Source organism: Narcine bancroftii, chromosome 7 (assembly GCF_036971445.1).
Source record: "Narcine bancroftii isolate sNarBan1 chromosome 7, sNarBan1.hap1, whole genome shotgun sequence".
In the NCBI taxonomy this organism is placed as follows: domain Eukaryota; kingdom Metazoa; phylum Chordata; class Chondrichthyes; order Torpediniformes; family Narcinidae; genus Narcine; species Narcine bancroftii.
Genome location: NC_091475.1, coordinates 175,888,029 through 175,912,993, shown reverse-complemented (window position 1 = coordinate 175,912,993; position 24,965 = coordinate 175,888,029). Strand labels below are relative to the sequence as shown.

General features: G+C 40.9%; 2 protein-coding genes across 6 annotated transcripts in view; one reads left to right on the top strand and one right to left on the bottom strand.

Moving 5' to 3' along the window:
• The window catches only part of LOC138739420 (putative nuclease HARBI1), a 53,132-nt gene extending 44,889 nt beyond the window's left edge, over positions 1–8,243 (bottom strand). The window contains exon 1 of the mRNA XM_069891412.1: positions 7,856–8,243. Coding sequence (XP_069747513.1) covers positions 7,856–7,861 — 6 coding nt within the window. The 5' untranslated portion in view covers positions 7,862–8,243. The remainder of the gene's footprint in view (positions 1–7,855) is intronic.
• Positions 1–24,965, top strand: part of LOC138739419 (mitochondrial intermediate peptidase-like) — a 128,229-nt gene that overhangs the window by 84,569 nt on the left and 18,695 nt on the right. Inside the window, exons 17-19 of one of the 5 annotated variants that reach the window (XR_011342228.1) lie at positions 1,430–1,551; positions 3,008–3,081; positions 10,045–10,218. Coding sequence is in view for 4 of the 5 variants with exons in the window: in XM_069891407.1 (XP_069747508.1) it covers positions 1,430–1,551; positions 3,008–3,081; positions 23,693–23,817 (321 nt within the window). In the remaining variant the exon portion in view is untranslated. The other 4 variants (XM_069891410.1, XM_069891407.1, XM_069891411.1 and 1 more) reach the window with 4 other exon arrangements.

The window sequence follows — 24,965 nt, the reverse complement described above, 5'->3', positions numbered from 1 at the left end:
TTGTCCTCTCATATAAGCTTTAAGCATATCCCTTATTAGAAAACTGTTGTCAGTAGAAGGAATATTGTTTTCACAAAATATTTCTATTGTCTCTTAATAAATTCACAAAAATCCTTCCTCTTTAATAATGTAGCATTTAAGGCGCCATCTATACATCCTTTTCCATTATCATAATAGTTAACATTAACAGTGAGTGGTCTGATAAAAGTCTTGCCAAATATTTTGTTTTTGCCACTCTACTTTGTAGCTGGGCAGACATTAAAAATAAGTCAGTTCCTGTATGTGAATCATGTACTCTTGAATAGAAAGAGTAGTCTCTTTCTAAGGGGTTGAGTCACCTCCATATTATCAATTAAATTTAAATCCTTCATAAATGATCATGTAGTTTTTCTCCTTTCACCCTTGTTATTGTTCTCGCTGATTTGTCCAATACTGGATCTAAACAAAAATTGAAATTTCCTCCAATCATATATTTTGTCTTCCCCCTGCAGTTTTTATAAAGACTTTTCATAAAGACTTCATCATCATAATTTGGGGTGTAAATGTTCATAAATGTCCATGATTCTGCATAAATTTTGCTGTGTGTCATTACAAATCTTCTAGCTTGATCAGTTAAAGTCTCTTCTATTATTTGTAGTACATTTTTATTAATTAAAATCGCTACACCTCTTGCTTTTGATCCAAATGAAGACTATATTACTTGTCCCACCCATACTCATTTTAATGTTGCATGCTCCAATTTGGACCATCGAGGTCACCAATGTAGCATTTGTGCTAACAGAGCAAATAATGAGACCGGCAGTCGACAGGTTAATTCCAAAGCTCACTGATTTATTACTTAGTTTGCCGAGGCTTTTTAAAGAAGCAACCTGTTTCCGCTGTTGGAAACCAGAAGTTGCATCGCTGACTGGCATCTATTCAGATTTTGCGCTTGTGGGCCCTTTCCTTTGGGGAAAGGGGAGTATGCCTGTTGCCATCATTGGTGCAAACTGCTACGACCGTATGCTTATTACAATCTGAGCCGGTTGGTCACCACATAATTTAGAATCCTGTGAATATCAGTCATATAATCTCTCAGCCTTCTCTTTCTTCAGTGAGAACATGCCCAGTAGACAAATTTACAAAATTTTCCTACAGTGCAATCCCTCCATCTTGTGAGCTCATTCTGGTGATTCATTTCTGAATTACCATATGGTCAGTGGTTGCATATTTCACATTTTATTCATTTCTCCTGCACTCTAAGGGAAGTGTTTACCTTCTTTCGGTTCAAGGTATAGTCAGAAACTATTCCACTTTTCAAATTTTTAATTGTACAGATTTGAAGCAAGATGTTTTGTCTGAAAATTTTTATTTATTTATTTCATTCAAGTCTGAATGTATTTTATATTCATAATATAGAAGAGTCAAAGACTGTTTTGTTTTTTTTTAGGCATGGCAACTGCGTTTTAGCCACCTTGTTGGATATGGTGCCAAATATTACTCCTATCTCATGTCACGAGCTGTAGCCTCTATGGTTTGGAAGCAATGCTTCGTGAAGGATCCATTTAACAGGTTAAAAAATTGAATTAAATTGTGTTGTTTTCTTTATTTGATTAATTGTAAATACTGTAAATGAAATTACAATGAAGAATTTAAAAACCTGGTGACTCAGATTTGTATAAAAAAATATGAAATGTAATGCAAATTCATTTGTAACTTTCAAGAGGGAATTATAAGTAAATTTAGAACTTGGACAGCTATGGACAAAGACTATGGGAACAGAACTAATTGTATAACTCTTTCGAAGAGCTAGCAATGAAAGCACAAGGACAAATTGTCTCCAGCAGTGCTGTAAAATTCTATAAAAGGAGCTTGTCACTTTTTAAAAAAAAATAGATCATGTTTAATTTAGAATTATAATGAATGGCAAATAGACTTTATCTCTGACAAATGTGAGGTGTTGCTCTTTGATAAGGCAAAATAGTAGGGCCCTGGAGAGTGTTTTGGAACAGAGAGAATTGGAGTCCAGGTGCATGGTTGCTTGAAAGTAACAACTCAGTTGGATAAGGCAGTGATGAAGGTATCCTGCATGCAGGCCTTCATGGGGTGGGGTATAGAGGACAAAAGTTGGGATTGTGATTCTGCTGTACAGGGTGTTGATGAAACTGCAGTTAAAGTACTGTGTGCACTTCTGGTTGGCCGGCTATAAGAAGGACATCAATAAATTGGAAGGGATGCAGGGGACATTCACCAGGATGCTTCCAGGACAGGAAGGGTTGAGTTATAAAGAGAGGTTGAATAGGCTGGAATAAATATTCCTTGGAGCAAAAAAGGCCGAGGGATTTTCTCATAGTGGTTTAGAAAATCATGAGGGGCATATTTAAAACAAATAAATACTCAGTCTTTTTTCACAGGATACATGATTCTAGTCTAGAGGACATAGATTTAAGATGAGAGGGGAAAGATTTAGGAGGGCCTGAGAAGCAGTATTTCACTTTGTCAGTATTTGGAATGAGCTCCCTAGGAAACTGTAGAGGTGGGCACAATAACAACATTCAAAAGACATTTGCACAATTTGTGGATGGGAGGGGCTCAGAGAGATATGGAGCAAATGCAGGCAAATGGGATTATCCGAAAATGCCAAATTGGTGAGCATGGACGAGTTAGGCCAAAAGGTTTGTTCTGTGCTGTCTCTATTATCAACCATTGTCTTGGAAATTCATTCCTTTTTTCAAGGAAACCGGTAAATATGGCTTCAAATAATTGAATGAAACACCGCCATTACAATGTTAAAGGGGAAAAAAATTACAATGGGGAGCTTTTAGCATTTTTAGGTGGAAAGGAATGTTTTTATATATAAAATTACCTGTTATGTAAATATATCATTTTAAAATGGTGCTGCATCATGAAAATGTTGCTCAGCGACTTGTAACCAGATTGAACTATCCTTTGAAAATTCTTATCAAGATCTTTGTTGCTGAACAAGCTGTGAATGCAGGTGGTGCAACATTATCTTTTTATGCTTCAGGGCTGTAGGAGAGCGCTACCGCCGAGAGATGTTGGCACATGGTGGTGGAAAAGTTCCAATGTTCATGGTGGAAGGTAAAACAAAATCTTAGTTAATTTTGTTACCATATCAATATGTTGTCTTACCAACCCAGTTGTTGATTTTCAGAAATCCAGCCAGTTTATTCAAGATGAACCTGGCGCTTAATTGTTGAAAGGACACAATCAGAATTGCTTTGCTTATCGGTTCTTCCCTGATGTTAGAGAAAAATCTGTCTCAGATAGAATGGCAAAGACCTCTTGAATGTGTTGAGTACTTTTCAGTCAGTTCTTTGCTGGTAGACACTTTGGCACTGTCTCAAATACTTCACCACATTTAAATTTGAAGACAGCATTTTCAGCAATTTTCTATTTATTGAAGAGGAGATCCAGAATGTGTAATGAATTTTTTTTTTAATTACCCAAATTTCTGGACTGATCAACAGCACATTTTACAAATCAGTTTGCCAGATCTCATTCTGTGATTGTTTTCCTCCTTACTGTAAGAATAGAATCATGAAGGGGCACAAGAAACAATGCCAAATTGGTCAGCATGGACGAGTTAAGCCAAAGTGTCTGTTCTCTGCTCTATCACTTTTATCAACCATTGTCTTGGAAATTCATTCCTTTTTTCAAGGAAACGGGAAATATGGCTTTTCATAATTGAATGAAAATACTAAAAATTACAATGGGGAGCTTTTTAGCATTTTTAAGTAAAAAGGAATGTGTTTTTTAGCAACTTTACTTTTATGTAAATATCATTTTAACAGGGATGCTACATCATAAAAATGTAGACTAAACTTTGTTCAGCATCTGCTGCTGATTGACAAAGCTGAACAAGTGGTGCCTGTCTCCCTGGCTCATTTTTGTGATACATTAGGCCCTTTCAAACTGTCATGTAAAATAGGGTTAACTGGACAACTTGCCCGGTTAGTGCCCCAGTTATGTGGCAGTTAGAAAGGGTCTGACCCAGTCAACCCCGTCAGAATCCAACCAGGTCCCTGACTTAACTCTGAGGTAGTCAGGGAACCCATTTGAACTTGCCTAGGTCGCGTCCACAGGCGATTTGAAAACGAAAATGGCCAACCCACTTATTCTTGTGATGTCAGTGCTTGTGTGTGTGCGTCACTGGGCAGCCAGCATCCGAATATCCGGCAGTACTTCAGGTGAGTATGTGATATGTCATTGGGGGGGGCAGGATCCCCCTTAAATCGCGGGGTTGGTGATTTAATGGTCGATTTCCCCCTGCAATTTAAAAGATGCTTCCATCACCTTTGCCCCAGCAATCGCATCTGGGTCCCAGGAGGGCTACCCAGGTGCTGCAGTTTAAAAGTGTGTGTGTGTTGGTGTCACTCTTTCTCTCCACCCCTCCCCTTTGCTGAAAATTTCTCCTATTCTGGAGGATGACGCACTGAAGTGTCAGATATCTCTCCCTTCCAATGGCTATGTTGTCATAATGTTGGCTGAACACCATCATATGAAGTTAATGCAGACAGCATATGAAGAAGCAAAAAGTAAAAGCTCATAAGATGTCATGTTTTGCAGAATGCTGAATGAAATTTTGAATATACACATGAATAAGGAAAAAGCTGAAATATAAATGCTTGTAAAAGTTAATGTCATAAATTTGCTTCATCCTCTTATAGCAAAGTAAAAGTATATAATAAAAATTTACAAGAGGGTATAGATGCAAGTGGTTGTTTATCGCAAACTCCAATTTATAATGTTTACCCCAACATTCTTTAGTAATTTAACTCTGGGTGTTCTAAATTTTAAATAGCTGATAAATTATTTGCTGCTTTTCATATAATCTGCAAAAGTAATATTTGATACATATTTTTGAGAAAGAAAGAGGAGGGGAAATTTGTAGCTTCCTGCTGAATGTGAAGCTAAGTTTCAAATGTTCAATCCCTTCAAAATTCTCTGAAGGCTCTTGTTCGAGGATAAGACAGCAGCAAATATCTGCGCGTTATGAGCAGAAATAGTAACTTTAAGTAAATAGCAAACAGAAGCAGTGTTCATCATCACTAATTAAAGCTGTAAATTTGGGTACACAACAATAATTGTAATTCAATATGTAAATCAGTGGAAAGATGGTGGTAATTGATGTTCATTATTATCAGAACCTCTTCTTTGGTGCATCTCTGTCACGGTGGCCAGTGGAGAGCTCGCCATATAACATGATCTTGGGAAGGCGGTGGTCCTCCATTCTGGAGACGTGACCACTGACAAAAGACAAAGGAGGAAAAACCCAACACCCAACCCCAACCAACCAATTTTTCCCTGCAACCGTGTCTGCCTGTCCCGCATCGGACTTGTCAGCCACAAACGAGCCTGCAGCTGACGTGGACATTTACCTCTCCATAAATCTTCGTCCGCGAAGCCAAGCCAAAGAAGAAGATTATCAGAAAATCTCACTAAATGGGATTGTAAAATCAACATCTGTTGAAATATCTCAGAAAATATTTTTGTTCAATACAGTCTTCAAAGGCTGGTGACTAGCATCACAGAGCAAGTTCAGACTGGAAGAACAGAGTTGTAATTGAAACATGCCATTTGTGCTTTCCTAAAGTTAATATTCAGAACTTTGTTTTGCTTGGGCCTTTTGCTCTTTCTCAAAAGAGATTAATGCTCAAAGTTGAACCTGGCTGATTTATTCATTTTATTTTGTGTGGTCCTTGTAACCATGGCTGATGACTGCATAGAAATCTACTGGCTCTTCGTCCCACAGTGTTGTGCCGACATAACTTTACCAACTGTCTAGAATTTTCCTACTGTGTAATCCTCCTTTTTCTCTCTGTTACCTTTCAAATAGACTCTTAAAAGATCCTTCCGTACCTGCTTCCACCCCCATTGCTGGCAGTGCATTCCACGCATTCACCACTTGTTTTAATGAGTTTATTATGGAATGAGTGTTTTCTCAGTAATGAAGTATAGGCTGCAGATACTTGAAATCTTCAACTTTCTGCAACAGGAATATGTTGAAGATTTGCATTCAAAATTTGAAACGCTGCTTTGAAGACATGAAGGGGCATAATTAAATATTTTAAAATGAGACTGTTAATGTTGAATACAAATACTGTAATATCAAATGTGCATTCTTCAGAATAAAGAAATAAATAAAGATGGCCCGGGATGTAAAAAAAAATCTCACTGCACTTACTCAAAGAAGAGCTCCTTCTGATAGTTTTTGAATCATACAGGATTAACCCACGTCTACACCAATCAGTGGGCACCCATCTGAATTAATCCCATTTTTCAGCATTTGGCCTGGTACCCTGAAGGCCCAAACATTTTGTAAACCTGGTTGGTAGCTATACTTCTGGCACTTCCTCTAGCAGAACAATCCAGGTCATTCTTTGGGTGAAAATGATCCACCTCTGATCTCCTCAAAATCTCTTCACTTTATCCTAAATCTGTGTTCTTTTGTTTAATTCACCTCTGATGAGGAGAAAGTTTCTTGCAATCTATCTATACCCCAGTCATAATTTTGCATTACTCATTCACATTCTCTCTTAACCTCTTCAGCTTTACTACTACTATCTCTACTACTATCAACATGCTATATCCCAGGCAAATCCAGTTAAATCTTCTCTGTACACTTCAGTGCTATTGTGGCGATGCACATATTTGATGGTCCGATGAACCGACTCCATGTGTTCACACGCCATTGGAGCTGCTGCATCAAAGATGGCATAGCGTGGCTTTCTTTTCCAGCAGAAGCTCGGGGCCAGCATGTGTGCAGGTAGCGTGCTCACATCACGATCATGTGGTTTCCAGTGCGCAGGGGTGGGAGCTTAAAATATCTTAAAAGTGGCAGCGCACTAGTGAAAAATAAGATCGGGTTCCAACAAACCCACTGACTGCTGGCCTTGTTCTTTCACTCAGTTAGAGTGTTCACTACATTGGTGACCCCAACGAGTCCAAACATTTTTTTTTTGGACTACTCAACATGGACACCGCAGCAGTAAGTACCATTGTGCTGAAACTGCCCGCCTTCTGGACACGACAACCCCGTACATGGTTTGGACAAGCAGAGGCACAGCTCCAGATTAAACAAATCACTTGTGACTCTAACAAGTATTACCATGTGGTCAGCTCCTTGGACCAGGAGACCACAACCAGGGTAGAAGACCTCATCCAGGCCCCACCGGAGGAAGGTAAACACAATGCGCTGAAAGCGTTACTCATCAGCACTTATGGGCCCTCTAAACGTGAGCGGGCAGCCAGGCTGGCCTGGATGGCTTGGGGGACAGAACGCCATCCACCTTCATGGATGAGATGCTCACGCTGGCGGAAGGACACAAACCCTGCCTCATGTTCAAACAGGCTTTTATCAGGCAGCTACTCGACAACCTTCAGCTGCTGCTAGCTGATGCAGATTTCAGCAACCCCAGAAAAGTCGCAGCCCAAGCAGACATCCTCTGGCGTACTGAACAAGAAAATGATTCGCCATCAGTCAGCTGACCAGACCTCAGATTGACCCACAGACCAAACCCTGCTCGTCCCGAGACCAACAACGGCACTGGAAAATGACGGAGGGAACAGACAGAAAATGGTGTTTCTATCATTAAAGGTGGGGAGCAGACGCCTGCAAATGCTGACAACCCTGCTTGTTTCTGGGGGGTGTGGCAAGATGGTGTAGCAGAAAGACATTTACTCCACCTTTCCCCAGCTGGATTACTATATACCCAGTTTTAAAAAAGCATAAAAGTGGTTAAAAATAATATTTGTAGCTGTTTAAATAATAGTGATTTATGATGGCATCAAATTTAAACCTCAACTTCAGAAAAAAATTACCATACAAAAGTGCAGAAGAATTGAGGCCTACCTGCATACCTGAATCCACGGAATCGTCATTGGGAGTCTCCAAGCCTCAGAGCAGTCCGTTCAAGTTTGACCTCGGCACCGATTCTGCCTCCGCAAGATTGTGCCGGCACTTTGGTGAGCTCAGCCGTTGCCGACCGTGTTCACGTGAGGCCGTGCGCGCGGGTGGCATGGCCGACAAGGGGACCCACGACCTCGCTGGATGGCCTGGGAGCGTGCAGTGTAGCGTTGGAGGACACTCCTGCGAGACCGGCGGCTTTGTCTGGCTTGCATGAGGCATCCCGGGTCCGAGAATTGCTCGACAAAGTATGGGCTGTGGGGGAGCCCGAACACCGACGTCCTGATGAGTTCAGGGTGCCAGCGTCGGGTGTCCAGATCTGCAGCCATTCAGTTAAAGGATCTACGATGACTGAGGAAGAAGAGGAACTTACCTTATTGGAATTTGTCCAGGAGGAGGAGCCTGTAGTTAAAGGAGGTAGACCTCAAAAAGTGGAGGTGGAATCTGGAATGGATTCAGTGTTTACTATTTTTGAAGGGATTGCTTGTCAAATGCACAATATGTCAAAACAAATATCAACCCAGGTGAATCAAGGATTTATGGAGATGAAAATAAAACTGAATACCCTGTGTGATGAAATGTCAACTGTGAAACAGGAAATGACAATAGTTAAGAGTGATATTAATAGATGTATAAAATCAGTTGAAACTGCAAGATAATTTTAAGAAAATTGAAACAGCCTTTTCTGAGTGTCAAAACCAGGTGGAATGTAATAGAGGAAAAAGTGGAAGATTCTTTTGTAGATTGGGGGATTCAAAAAAGAGATTTATTGAAGAAGATTGAATCATTGGAAAATCAAAGCCGAAGGAATAATGTGAAAATAATTGGTCTTCCAGAGGACATTGAAGGTTCCGATCCTATAAAAAATTTTAAGCATTAGATCCCAGAGGTGCTGGGTAAAGAGTTTTTACCTGAAGTTTTGGTATTGGATCAGACTCCTAGAGCTCTGAGAAGAAAACCACTTCCAGGACAAACACTGAGAGCAGTCTTGGTTCGTTGTTTAAAATACCAAGATAGAGAAATGATTCTACGTATGGCGGTACAGAAAGCACGGCAGAATCAGTCTCCATTAATGGTTCAAAATAACAGTTTTTTTTATGTCGATTTCAGCCAAGAGTTTATTAGAAGACGATGAGAATTTAATATGGCCAAAGATGTTTTGTGGCGAAAAGGCTATAAGTTTGCTTTTCATTATCCTGCAATTTTTAAGGTTTTTTATGGAAACTTTCAATCTCAATTCTTTGAGAATGATCATGATGCTTTGGTTTTTGCTAATTCTTTGCCGGAACTGCGAATAAATGGGCGTTCTCCTCCATTGTCTCCTAAGAGGAGGGTAAATGGAAATGGAAATGGGTATGGAAAGAAAGAAGATTTGACACAAAGTCTTCCTGATGTTGAAGATCTGGAGCAGTCATTGGGCATGGAATCATTGGGCTGAATATATGGACTATGTTTTATTGTGTTTAATTAAATAATAAATATGTATCTGGCTGGGGGGGTGGTGGATGACACTGAAAACTTTGACAGTCATCTGCCGCTAGTGGGTTTACCACACCCAGATTTTTAGGGTATTACTACCTTTGGGTGGTTTTTTTTTTGTGTTTTTTTTAGGGTTTTTTTTTCAAAGAATTATAGAGGGGAGCATTATTTTATAGTGTGTAAATATGTTAATTGTTAAAAAGGATGCCTAAATTAAATTTTGCAACTTTTAATGTTCAGGGATTAAATAATCCAATTAAGAGAAAGAGAATATTGGCTTATATTAAAAAAAATGAAAATTGATATTGCTTTTTTTTTTAACAAGAAACACATTTGACTGGAAAAGAACATTTGAAATTGAAAAGAGATTGGGTTGGTCATGTTTTTTCTTCTTTTAATTCTAAGGCAAGAAGAGTAGCGATTTTGATTCATAAAAATTTACCATTTGAATTAGAATCTTCAGAGGGGTATGCTGGCAGAGTATTAAGAGTGAACTGCAAATTTTTTGCTGAATCTTGGACTTTGCTGAATCTTTATGCCCCTAATATAGATGATGACCAGTTTATTTCAGAAGCTATTTTATTGTTAACTCAAACTAATGAAAATGTTTTAGTTGGTGGTGATTTTAATTGTGTTCTCGACCCTTTATTGGACAGAAATCCAAAAAATATAAGGAAATCAAAGATGGCAACACAAATTAATGAAAGATTTAAGTTTGGTGGACATTTGGAGAAAAGTTAATCCAACAGAGAAAGATTTCTCTTTTTATTCTTCAAGACATGATTCGTTTTCTAGAATTGATTTATTTTTTGTATCAGCACATTTACAAGGTAGAGTATTACGAGCTGAATATAAAAGTAGAGTTATATCAGATCATTCATTATTACTTTTTTCTTGTGAAAGTTCGGAGGTAGTATGTCCGTCGTTTAGATGAAGGTTTAATGCAATGTTATTGAAAAAAAGTTTGTTACTTTTGTTAAAGTGCATATTTCTTTATTTTTGACTGAAAATGTTAATTCTGTGGATAGTCATTTTGTAATATGGGATGCTTTAAAAGCTTATTTGAGGGGGCAGATTATTAGTTATTTTACCAAAGTTAAGAAACAATATATGGCAGAAAGTTTAGAGTTAGAAAATAAGATTGCTGAGTTAGAGAAAGATTTTCAGAAAGGTGTAACAGAAGATTTTTTTTAAAGTTGCATGTTATAATACTTTACAAACTTATCAGTTTGAGAGCTTAATTAATCAATCTAAACAACATTATTATGAGTTGGAGGAAAGAGCTCATAAGGTACTTACTTGGCAATTGAAAGCTAAACAGACATCTCAGACTTAATGCTGTTAAGAAGAATTCAAAAGTTACTTACAAACCTCAGAAAATTAATGACCAGTTTTATTCAAAATTATATACTTCTGAGGGGAAACATGATAATGGTTCTATTGATTCCTATTTGATGGAATTAGATGGAAATGATGTTCAGGAATTGGAATCTCCATTTATGGATTTTGAAATTAAGAAAGCTATTCAGGAAATGCCTAATGAAAAGTCCCCAGGGGATGATGGTTTCCCTGTAGAATTTTATAAACTCTTTTATGATGATTTTTCTAATGAATTTGGAAAAGTGTTGAATCAAGTTACTAAAGTTATCAGAATCATGTTCAAGTGCTTTAATAACTGTCATTCCAAAAAAAGATAAGTCTATATGAAGACACTTTTAATGGATCTCTATTTCTTTATTAAATGTGGATTATAAAATTATAGCAAAAGTATTAGCGAATAGACTTGCTAAATATTTACCCAAATTGGTACATATTGATCAAACAGGTTTTATTAAGAATAGAAATGCATCAGACAATATATTTCGATTAATTACTTTGGTCAACACATATCGAAAGCATAGGGTTGAGTGGGATTTTTTTTATTTAAAGTGTTAGAGAAATTTAAATTCGGCCCTTTTTTTAATTGGTTGGGTTAATGCTTTATATACAAACCTGATTGCTAGGGTGGTGACAAATGGACAGATTTCTTCACCATTTAAATCGACTCATTCAACTCGACAGGGCTGCCCATTGTCACCAGCCTTATTTGCATTGGTTATTGAACCATCAGCTCGGTATTAGACAAGATGAAGAAATTAGAGGGATGAGGGTTAAGAATGAAGAATATAAAATTAATTTATTTGCAGATGATGTGTTGGTATATTTGACAGAACCGGAATGGTCATTGAAACAATTGCAAGAGTGTTTGTTGAAATTTGGAGAATTATCGGGATATAAAGTTAATTTTACCAGTTGGAGTGGGAGATTATTCTGAATTTAAAACTATTACAAGATTAAGGTGAACAATTAAAATTAAATATTTAGGTGTGTTTATGGATACTAATTATCAATCATTATATCAATTAAATTATGTACTTGTATTAAGACAGATTAAAGCAGATTTGATTAAGTGGAAAGATCTTCCATTAACTTTGATTGGTCAGGTTAATTGTATTAAAATGAATATTTTTCCTCAAATTCAATATTTATTTCAGTCAATACCTTGTTTACTTTCTAAGGACTTTTTTCAAGATTTGAATAAAGCAGTGCGAGAGTTTTTATGGAAAGGTAAATTAGCTTGAGTGGCGTTTCATCGACTTACATGGAAGTATGCATTGGGTGGATTACAATTACCACATTTTCAAAACTGTTATGAAGCGGCCCAGTTGAAGTTTGTTAGTAGATTGATGGATTTAGATCAGCCTCCTAGCTGGGCTAAAGTGGAGATAGCGTGTATTTCTCGGATTGAGATGCATGAATTTATATTTCGTTGGAATTTGATTTTGTTACAGCAATATGATATGCCGATTATTGAAACATTTGTTAAAGATTTGAATTTAAAAAAATAGGGTGTTAGGGTCAAAAGATAAATGATCAATTTTAACTCCATTGTATAATAATCAGCTTATTCCTTTTTCAATGTTTAATCATCATTTAAAGATTTGCGATTCTTAAGGTATAAAGACAATACAAGATTGTTTCGTAGAGGGGCAATTTCTTTAATCAATTAAGAGAAAGATTTGATATACCTGTAAATTCTTTGTTTGTGTATTATCAGCTTAGATATTTGATAAAAGATCATTATGGTAGAGAGATGATTTTACCTACTTTGTCGAGACTTGAATCTTTGATTTCCTCCACGAAACAAAGCGGAGGACATCCGCCAGTTCAGCAGACCTGGTCTTTTCCGGTAGAAGCTTGGGGCCCGCATGCGCTCATGTCACGATGATGTAGTTTCCAGTGCAGAAGCTTCAAATGCCTTAAAATCGGTAGCATGCTAGAAAAAAATAAAGCTCACGAATTCCAACGAGCCCACTGACTACTGGCCTTGTTCTTTCACTCAGTTAGCATGCTTGCTACACTATCACATTTTTCTGTCGTGTGGTGACCAGAACTGCATGCAGTAATCCAGCTGGAGTCTGACCAGTGATTATAAAGTTGGAGCATAATTTCCCTGTTCTTGGATTTATTGTCCTGGCTAATGAAGGTCAGCACTTTTCTTCAAGAATCGTTGGACTTTGATATCTGAGTGCCTCTGTTTCTTAATATGCCTTAGGACCTTGCCATCAAGTTCAATTTTATTATAATCTGGCATTTGCAACCAGACAAAACAGTGTTTCTCAAAACATGGTGCACATACATAATACACAGCGTATAATAATCACATATTAGAACATAGAACATAAAAACATTACACCAAAGTACAGGCCCTTCAGCCCACAATGTTGTGCCAACTTATATATACCCAAAAAAACCTAAACCTTCCCTACGTCATAACGCTCCACTTTTTCTTTCATCCATGCGTCTAAGAGTCTCTTAAATGCCCCTATTGTTCCAGCCTCCATGGTAGAAGGTTATTTTCGTATTTAGATGGCTTGACGAGTGATGTTCCCCAGAGATCAGTGCTGGAACCCTTTCTGTTTGTAACAGCAGTGCTGCCCCTGGTGCAGACCCAGGAGAGCTGGGGAGTGAAGACACAGCACTGCTCCATAGGGGCCTACTGCCTGGTCATGATGCTGACAGCTCCATATAGGCTTTAAATAGCCTGTTAGAGAGGCAAACTTTTTTTTTAATCATGTGATCACAGAGATCTGTGCCTCAGATGGTGCTGTCTGCTGAGTAGCGTACCGTGAGGGGATGCGGAGTTGAGAGAGCCGCAGACTGGCACAGGACACCAGAAACTGGGAGAACCCCCCCCCCCCCCATTCAAAAGGAGGTCTGGAAGTCAACCCAACACGAAAGGTGGCAGCAGACCAGCGAGGGGGTCAGCAGCTGAAGGACCCACACAGGCTGCGGGCTGTTGGAGGGTGGCTCATGGGAACCAGCTTTCGGAACCAGGATTCAAGAGGGTGCTGAGGGCAAGAAGGGCTCCCTCAGGGTCTCAGGTGCCGAAGGCTTCTTGATTGTACCAGAGGCTTGGATCTGGAGTCTGTGTGGCTGCAGATGGCACTGGAGGAGAATCTGCTGTCACTCATTTGTTCCGAGAGGGCTCTATTTTGCTTCTCTTTCTCATTGTTAGAGGTGCCAGGCAATGCTCATGGTAACTCTTTGGCTTATGCCAGACAGAATTTGAAATATATCATGCATACTACATTGCATTTTTATGCATTATTATGTGACAATAAAAGGAAACTTTGAACCTTTGATTTATGGAGCCTTGCTTCAGAATTTCCCCTTCATAGAACATTACAGTAAAATGTAGGCCCATTAGTTTGCTGAATTCTCAACAATCTAGTTTTTCCCTACCTCATTCTCATATCCCTTTATTTTTGTTACATCCATGTACTTGTCTAAGATATTTTTGAATGTCCCTATTGTAACAGCCTCCACCACCCCCTGCAATGCCCCTCACTGACTACTGCAATTACAAGTCCATTTCCTTTGTGAATAATGATGAAAAGTATTCATTAGTACTTGGCCTCTTACCTCTGGCTCCACACACATTGCCCTGTTGTCTCTAATGGCCCTTACTCTTACCTTAGTTATTCTTTTGTCCTCGATATACCTGTGGAATACCTCTGAATTTGCCTTAATCCTGCCTGTCAGTGATATTTTGTGACCCTTCTTTACATTTTCATTTTCTCCAAACGGTCCTCTCCAGTCATTTGATCCATATACCTGTAATATGCTTTATCTTTCTTTAACTCTCAATATCCCTTGACAATAACAAGTACAAGGTTCTCTATACTTGTTACCATTATAACAATATGGTGACCATGATATCTTGTTATTTCTCCTTTTAAGTGTGTCCCACTGTGCAGATGTAGACTTGCCTACAAGTGGATGTTCCCAGTTTATCTTTTCCTTTAATAAAATTGCTCTTCCCCCAATTTAAGACCTTTATTTCTGGTCTATCCATGATCTTCCATGACTCTGATATATGCGGAGTTATGTAGACCAGCTACGTGCTCCGAGAAATCCAGTAAACCTCCTTTCCTCGTTGATCTATCTTTATATTGTGTTGGAAAAACTCTTCTATTTCTATGTCCAACATTTATTTAAATACTGTGTCTGAAACGGATTACTGGATTATTGTGTTAGTATTTGCGAGGTCTTGCTGTGTAAAGTGTTTTATGTCAGTGATTATACTTCAAGACACTTAATTGCCTGTTAAGTGCATTATGATGTTCTAAAATTGTGAAATGGTTTGCATAAGTGCAAGTTATTTAATTATGTGTAGTGCGCCATGCAACTGCACAATTAGATAGGCCGAAACACCGCCCCAGTCGGTCAACTCAAGATAGCACGGCTCCCCTTCACTCCTAAGGAGAAGCCCATATGTTGCCCAGGGGAACTCACCACTTCTGGGTGGCAAACTGCCTGCCAGGGAGTGACGTCGTGAGGTGCTGATGTCACTTCTGGAAACCGGCGCACACGTCACAGGAAGTGTGTGTTCCCTTGTGCGCAGTGTGAGGAATTAAAATAATAAAGTTACTTGTTCACCCTCACACTGTGTGGACGTCTCTTTATTCCTTAGCTCTGCCATAGCAGACACTACAGTGGTGACCCTGATGGTTCCATCGTTTTTGGAACCCTCATCGAACGCGACAGGATGCAGGATGGTGCTACCAATAGAGTCGCAGCGGCTGCGGTGGGTGTGCATTTGCTGCCCTTCTGGGCAAACCAGCCCAGAAGTTGGCTGCAACTGGCCAAATCACAGTTTCACATCAGAGGCATTGTCTCAGAGGAGACCAAGTTCTGGCACGTTGTCAGCTCTCTGGACACTGCCACTGCGCCAAAGTAAACACCTTCGTGGAAAACCCTCCCACGGAGTCTAAGTACGAACAATTCCAGCATTTCCTCCTCAATTCCCTGGAACTCAGCCGGCACAAGTGGATCGTTCACATCCTCAATATGCAGGGCCTGGGCGATAGGAACCCCTATGAGCTCATGCACAAAATGGTGGCCTTGGCAGCCGGATACATAGACTGTTTCCTTTTCAAGCCACTGTTCCTTTCCAAGCTGCTGGTACACATCTCCTTAGCAGTTTCCAACATGGATTTGAGTCAAGGAGGCAGACAGACTTTTCCACACCCCACAGCAGAGGTTCATCCACGTGTAGACCATCTATGCCACTGGCACCAGCGACTCAACAATCCCACTGGCCATTCCCGCCCCCCCTACCCCCCCCCCTGCCAGCAGTGGCCGTGGCACAACCACAACATGACAAACACCCAGAGAAACAAAATGAACACTGTTTCTATCACCGCAGATGGGGCCAAAACGCACAGCAGTGCACCTGCCCCAGTCCTCCTACCCCACCACCAAACCAAACACGGCAACTGGAAAAGGCCAGGATGACTGCCGATAGTGGTCTCGGCAGTTGACGCTCTTATAGATCTACTCTACCTCAGGGACAATGAATGAAGAGGGACTTCCTAGTCGACACAGGCGCAGAGATAAGCATCGCCCCACCGAGACCAAGCTCAACCTTAAAGGCATCTCACTGCAAGCGGCTAATGGTTCCTCCTTCCCAAGCTATGGAACCCACCTGGTCACAATCCATGCCGCAGACACTGTTTTCCAGTGGGAGTGCACAATCATGGCCGTGGGACAGGCCCTACCAGGATCAGATTTCCTCCGGGCACGTGAACGTTTGGTGGACGTGGCAAGATGCCGTTTGCTGAACACTACCACTTTTCAGTTGTTCCCCCTCACCCTGCGGCAGCACCCTTTTCTACCATTAGAAATCCACGCTTTGCCTGCCTACTGGCCAAGTACCCGACCCTGCTGATGCCAAATTTTCACATCACTAAGCCACCACGTGGTGTGGAGCACCACATCGAGACCACTGGGCCTCCAGTGCATACACGGGCCCGGCACCTCCCACAAGACAAACTCCACCAAGCCAAGGCCAAGTTCGCCTTGGAGGAGCTGAGGATCGTCCGCTGTTCAAACAGCCCTTGGGCCTCCCCACTCCACATGATAGAGAAGAACTCTGGCGGGTGGTGCCTATGCGGTGACTACAGACAGCTGAATGACACGACAGTCCAGACAGTTACCCTATCCTATGTGCCCAGGACTTTGCCACGAAGCTCTAAGGCTGCTGAATCTTTTCCAAGGTAGACTTCATCAAAGGGTACTACCAGAGTCCGGTGCATCCCAGTGACGTCCTGAAAACGGCCATCATCACATCCTTCGGCCTTTTCGAGGTCCTAAGGATGCCCTTCAGATTGAAGAACACAGTCCAGACGTTCCAGCGACTGATGGAAATGGTCGGTAGGTACTTTGACTTGATCTTCGTCTACCTGAACAACATTCTCACCGCCAGCCCTGACACCAGGACGCACCTGACCTGCCTTTTCGACAGGCTGCAGCAGTTCGGAATCATGGTGAACCCAGCCAAGTTCCAGTTTGGCCTAGAGACAGTCGACTTTCTTGGATACCAAAGGGAGCCACACCACTGCTGGACAAAGTAGAGGCCATCCAGAACTTTCCCAAGCTGAGTACAATCAAAGGCCTGCAGGAGTTCCTGGGGATGGTAAACTTCCTACCAGGGGCCCTCATGCAGCCCCTGTTAGACCTCATCAAACTCGGCAACGAGACGCCCCAGTGGACGTTGGACACCACAGAAGCATTCCAGACCACGAAAGCAGCACCGGTGCAGGCCACAATCCTGGCACATGCAGACTCAATCTCCCCCGTGGCCCTTACAACAGATGTATCGGACAAAGCAATGGGTGCAGTGCTGGAGCAGTGGGTCAATGAGCACTAGTGCTCCCTTGCCTTCTTGAGCAAACACCTCTGGACACCAGAGCTCAAATACAGCACGTTCAACCTTAAGCTGTTGGCCCTGTACCTGGCGATGCGACACTTCTGATATGATAGAGGGAAGGGTTTTCTCCACCTACACAGACCATACACCACTTAGCAAGGTCTCAGACTCATAGTCAGCAAGGCAACAGCATCACCTCTCCCACATCTCGGAGTACACCAAGGACATTCACCACATTGCAGGCAAGTCCAACGTAGTGGCTGACGCGTTATCCAGACCCATGATTGCTGCAACCTCAGGGGAACGATGTTGCCAAGAACCAGGCAGAGGATGCAGATGTCCAGACCTACTGGACTGCCATCACCAGCCTGAAGGTCAGTGACTTCTGCCCCTCGCCAGAAGGCCCGTCCCTATTATGCGACGTATCCACAGGCTTCCCCAGACCCATCCTACTTGCGACCTGGCGATGGTGGGTTGTCAACCAGATCCACGGCCTGTCCCACCCCTCCATAACATCCACGGTCCGCCTGTTGTCCAGCAAGTTCGTGTGGCATGACCTCTGCCGAGACGTGACCCTGTAGGCTAAAATCTGTTTGCAGTGTCAAAGCCCCACTCCAGACTTTCGAGGTGGCACAGCACTGGTTTGAGCGTGTGCACGTAGACATTGTCAGCCCACTCCCTGTGAGCCTGGGTATGCAGTATCTGTTCACGACAATCGACCGTTTTACCTGTTGGCTGGAAGCCATACCCCTACCCACGTGCAACACAGAGACATGCGCCAGAGCCTTTTTATCCACGTGGGTTGCACACTTCAGAGTCCTGACCCACATTACCTCGGACTGAGGGGCACAGTTCACTTCCTCGCTCTGGGCTAACCTAACTAAGTTCCGCGGCAGCCAGTTACACCACACTACGGCCTACCCCTCTCAGGTAAATGGCCTGGTTGACTACAAGGCCCAAATTGAGTGGGCGAGCTCCCATGGGCATCTGTACAGCACTGAAGGAAGATCTACTAGCCTCATCCACCGAGATGGGGTACGGTTTCCCACTTAACATTTCCAGGACATTCGCTTCAACCTCCCTGGCCCACAGCCCAGCGCCCTAAATGTCCTCCAGAGGTTGACTTGGGTTTCCACCCTGCCACATCCCCGCGGACCTAAAGTCCACCGACCTCGTCTTCATGCGGAGAGGACAAGAAGAAACACCCCTACAGTGTCCCTACGAAGGACCACTCAAGGTGTTGCAGAGATACTCTGTCATGTTTACACTGGACATTGGTGGTCGACAGGACAGATTCACAATCGACTGCCTCAAGGCAGCGTACCTAGACTCAGACTTGCCGGCCCTGGACCCCCCAGGTCAGACGCAGAAGCTGACTACCCAGAGACTGTACAGCAACCTGCTCAGAGGACGGTCGTGATACTGGTGGGGGGGCTGCGCGGTTAGATGGGCCAAATCACTGACATAGTTGGCCGACTCAAGATGGCGTGGGTCCCACTTCACTCCCGAGGAGAAGCCCGCTGTTGAAGCCACATTTTCCCTCGGGGAACTCCCCGCTTTTGGAATCTGGCACACGCGTCACTGGAAATGTGTGTTCCCTTATGCACAGCGCAAGGAATTAAAATAATAAAGTCAGTTACTGGTTCACCCTCACACCATGTGGATGTCTCTATATTCCATAGCACTTGCCATAGCAGACGCTACACATGTTTAATTTAGTATTGTTCCAGGGACTCCGTTTTCAAAACTTCCTTTGATCATCGCTGCGCAGCTGGAAAGGAAAGACATTAACTTTTGAAGAATGAATATAAATTGGGAGCCCTTTTTTGTTTGTTTGTTTTGTAGAGTTCCTTTAATTTTATTATCAAAAATACAGATGAGCTGCTAGTACTTTTTAACTCTTGACCTGTACTAACCCTGGCAGGAAAGAAGAAATTGAACTAGAAGGAAAACAAATGTAGTTATAGCCACCTGGAATGTGTGTGCTTCATAAAGTTTCATTTAAGCCAACAACAACAGTATTTCAGTTTAATAAGACATAGTTACCATAGAATTAACAAATGAGTTTTGAGTGTTGTAGTTGTGTTGCGTTCCAACTGGATAAGCAAAATAAAAGTTGCTTTTTCAGATGAATGTCATGGTTACTGAGTTGGTCCATTTCCAAAATGCTTTGTTGATCAAAGTAAGATATTCTAGTAAACTAAACCATTGCATTGCTTATATGGCTAGAGTCCAGTTCTGATGTTTAGAGTGGTGTATTTCCATTCTGATAAATTGAGCATTGTGGAGACTGGAGAGTGAAGCCATGTATACAGCAAAAACAAGAGTGGTAGGGCCGGAGCACGGCAACTAGAGTGAAGAACTCTGATGTGTTCGTTCATAGATAGAAACTGCTGGGAATTACAGGATTTCTAAATTGAGAGAATTGAACCTCAAGGGTTTTTAGGCCCTTTCACACTTGCAAGTGATCCCAGGAATCCAACGCCAATCGGCCTTTAAAGTGTCTAGTGTGAAAGCAAAATCAGCTCAACGCCTAGTACAATCCCTAGCGTCTGCAGATGCCAGCGTGGCAATCAGGCAAGTGTGAAAGGGCTAATTGGATTGTGGGATGGAAATGATCCAAGTTTTTGCATGAGTGCAGGAAGAAAAGATTAAAATGAAGGTGTAAACTTTGCCTTGGGAAAGTTGCAGTGAGAGAGAGAGACAAAATAGCAAGAAATAACAATAGTGGACAATTTTTAAACAGCGTGGGAAAATTGGTAGCGCTATAGAGCACAATTTATAAAGACTGGGGGAAAATATTAATAATGGACCTGACTTCCCAGAATACTGTGCGGCAGAGAAACCCCTCTATGAATGCTCCATGCATGCAGCTGGACATACAGCCCTTTCTCTGCTGCATGGAATTCTTGGAAGGCAGATCCACCATCGCTTTTTCCCACGGTATTTATAAATTGTACGCTATAGTGCTACCAACTTTCCCACGCTGTTTAAATTGTACGAGATAGTGCTACAAACTTTCCCACGCTATATAAATTGTGAGCTAAAGCGTCACCAATTTTACCACCCTGTTTAAAAATTGTCCGCTATTACTATTTATTGCTCTCACTTTCCCATGGTCCCTTTATAAAGGTTTATATAGGTCGGCACAACAACAGGGACTGAAGGCTCATACTGTGCTGTACATAAAGCTTAATTACATTATAATTAGGCATGATAAATTTTGTTCAAATATAAGATCATAATACATTGATCAGGATTTGGGGCAGGTTCACCATCACTCGATGCGTTGACATCACCAGTAGAAGGTAGAAGAGTCCTAACCCCGGGGATGGGTCCTTGAAAGTGTTCAGTGGTCAAGTGTGTAAAGCCAAACCCGCACCCCCCCCATTCCTATCCTGGGACACTGAACAGCCAATTTAGTGGGATGCAAGTGTGAAAGGGGCTTAAGCTGCATATCCAATGAAGAAATGGCTAGTGTTCTGAGATGTTCTAAATGTAGACAAATCAAATCAGGAGAAAAGTAGGTTATCTGATTTCCAATCAGCACGTGTCATTGAGATAAAAATGTCTTGCTTATTTAGTTGGAGAATCCAGGATTATGTTCAAGGTATTCTAATTATTAGAATAACCATTGCTATCTATTTGCAACATTATAGTACTACATAGATAGATATTATATGCAACATCATGTATGTAAGGGTAGTATCAACAACCAGTTTTCATCCTATGGTCTAGCTCTGGATGAATTGTTGTATCTAGACACAGCAATTTTAGTGAGGGTTACGGCCTTCAGTGAAAGATATTTTGTTCATTGTTCCACCTTGGAATATTTGCTAATAATGCTGTAACCAAAAATCCCATAGATATGGCACTTGGAACAACCAACACAAATGAATATGGCTGTGGTTGATGAAGATCAAGCATCTCAGGCCCAGTATTACATAACGGGATTTCTTTGGAAATTTGTCATAGGCCCAAACATCATCAACTGCATCATAAATAACTTTCACTTAATGATGGGGAAAAACCAAGCTGATTGTGCAATGTGCAGTTCCATTCAATTAATAAGTGGTTCATCCTTGCATCCTGAGAATGCTCAAGCATTGACTGATAGGTGATAAATAACAGCTGCATCTTACAAATAACAGCTGCATCTTACAAATAACAGTTGGTGACTATCTCGAGCTAAAAAGAGAAAATAACTGTCTCTTCATGACATTTTACTGGATTACTATCACTGAATTCCTTACCACGCATCTTGGGGCCACCATTAACTAGAAACTCAAGTCAGCCAGCCTTACAAATTTCCTGCAGTCTTCTCAAAATATTTTCATCATCTGCAAGACACAAGTCAGAAATGTGAGTGAATGGAATTTTCTGCTTACCTGAAGGAGTGCAGTTCCAACACATTCAGGGAGCTCACTACTACAAAGGATACAGCAGAATAATTACTTATTTGGCACCTCATCCACAGCATATGTATTCTCTTCCTCTGCCAGCAAGGCATATTAGCTTCAGTTTGTACCATGCACCAACTACTCATTCAGGCAGCTCCAACTACATTGCTCAAATTCAAGACCTTTACAGCAAAAAAGAACTAAGGCAGTGGGGTGCTGGGGAACACCACCAGCTGCATGTTCCCCTCCAAGCAGAACACTAGTTAGATTGGGAAATATATCACCAGTCCTGGTTCCAAATCCTGTAACTAAAACATAAAAGGCTGCAAATGATTAGCAGTAGAGGCAGCATTTGGGCAAAGACCCTATGTCAGAACTGGGAAAGAGAGAAAGCTGGTTAGTTTTCAGGTGCAGAAAGGATGGGTTGTGATAGAGCATAAAAAATGGGAGTTGTAGGCCATTTGACCTGCCGAACCAGTTCTGCCATCAGATAAGATCCTGGCTGATCTGGACATTGGCTCGGCTCCATTTACCAGTCTTTTCCCCATAACTCTCAATTTTCCAGATAGTTAAAAATCAGTGTCTTAAATACATTTAATATGGCAGCTTGTACTGCTTCCTTGAGCAGAGAATTGCACAGATTCACTGCACTTTGGGAGAAGCAGTTCTTTCTTATCTGTCTTAAATTTGTTTCCCAGAATCTTGAGGCTTTGTCCTCAAGTTCAAGGGATGATTAAGACAAAGTGAATACAGTAAAATTCTCATTATCTGGAATCGAGCAACCGGCAAAAAAAATCCAGAAAAGAAATAGGTAACAAATTCAGCAATTAGTTCGCCAATCACAGAACAGGCAATCTCAAGCAACAAAAAAATTCACACATCCATCATCAAACAATCCCTATAGGTGCTGGATACTTGGGGGGGGGGGGGGAATTACTGTATTTGTGATAGGCCAGGTAGGTCCATAGGGTGAAATCTGGAACTCTCCACTCTACCACAGATAGCAGTAGCAGATTCTCATTTAACAATTGGAAGTGGAAAACCTCTCAATCCAGAGCTAAACAAGGCTGCACCATTTTTTTTTTGGTGTTGCATCAGCTTTTAGTTGATTCTATCAGGATGGATGCAGGCAGAAAAATAATGAAGCTCCCAGAAAGCAGAGGCACTTTGGTCGAATTAGTTTGTCCTCCAACCGTAAATGGTTATATGGTTATGGTTATAATACTTGGTACTTTGATCTGAAAATCTGCAATGTACCAACACTTTCTCAGGGACAACAATGCTGTCTTGACAATGATCCTCATGTTCCATAAAAATAAATACAAATTTATTTTTATGGAACGTCTATGAAGACTATTTGGTAATAGTTGCTGAGTTGTCTTGTTTTTTCTTTGGAATTTTAACAGCTGTTTTCAAATGTGAGATTTGAGTTATATAAATATTTAAAATTAGAAGAAAGTTCATGATGGGGCAGAAGATTTTGTGGAAACAAAGAGCTAATGAAGACTATCTTTTGTCCTATTACATTTTCTCTTTCTGATCACTGATATATGCAACAAGTAAGATTCTTATTAATTTAACAGTACAGAAAAATTTATCCGAACAGTAAGTATTGATTCACTATATGTTAAATTGATCCTGATTTTCTAGTGAAGAAATACAGATGCTGGAATCTGGAGCAACAATCTGCTGGAGGATCTCGGTGGTTTCCACTGATGATGTTTGACCTGCTGAATCTCTGCAGCAAATTGTTGAAGAAATGGTGCTTGGTGTGAAATTTTTAGGAAATCTGCTGACAAATACTAAACTGGCTATAAGGCTGGGATATATCCTTTTCTAGTGAACAATTCTGTCTGATTCCAGTTGAAGATTTGGTGCATCCAGAAGGAAGAAAGCCATTACGTTGGCAGATGAGTATCTTAATTTGAAGAATTCTGACAGCAAATTTAAAAAGCTGTAATTTTTTTAATATATGTTTTACTGAGATCAAAATAAAGATTGGATTGCACATGGGACTATGGTAGATGAAATATCAACATAAAACTTGTATGGAATTCTAAAGTAATTATTTTGAGGAAATTTAATTCCACACATATAAAGAGTTTTCAGAGCCAGAAATGTATTTAACAATTATTAAAGCTCAATCTGTCTGTAATAATTTAGTTACACCTCCAATACGGTACAGCAAGAAAAAAGCACGTTGAAAACATAAATCAAATCATCAGTTCTGTTAGCATCTACAAGTACTGCAACTGTGAAATAGGAGACATTCCTGGCAGCAACTTATGGATTTCTGTTTTTAATTGTGCAAAATGACAGGAAATGTTGGCTCGTTTTGCTATAATTAAGTCTATTGTTCCAAACCATTAGGTATTTTGTAGTTCATAAAGTTCCTTTTAAAAAATAAAATAAGAGTTTATCAAGATGTATTTTGTAATTCTTTAAAAAATCAGCCTCATTATTATTGTGTTACCTCTGGATGGTCTTTTTTATGTTGCAACTATCATAACTATGCAGTTCCTCGGGTAGCCAGATATGTGCATTCCAACTCTCAGCATAATTTTTATGAATTTGAAATGAGCTTTTGTATAAAATTGACAGCATTGCATTTACTCGCATTACAGATTGTGGAAATGTTGAGAAACCAGATGAATTAACGCGCTAATGATTCAAATGGAAGTGTACAGTTCCAATGAATTTAGTTTGGAGTGCTGTGGTTGTACATTCGGATTGTGGCAGAGAGCACATTTAGTTTTAAGTTTATTTGTCACGTTATGCCTGGTACAGGGAGAACGGCTCTTCTGTGAGCAGTCCAACTGGTTGTGGCAAAGATGCAGGTTGGGAGATTTCAGGATGTTCGGTGTAAGGCTTAGACATTCATTCACTTCATTAAAGGACAAAGCATTAATTTGAAGCTTGATGC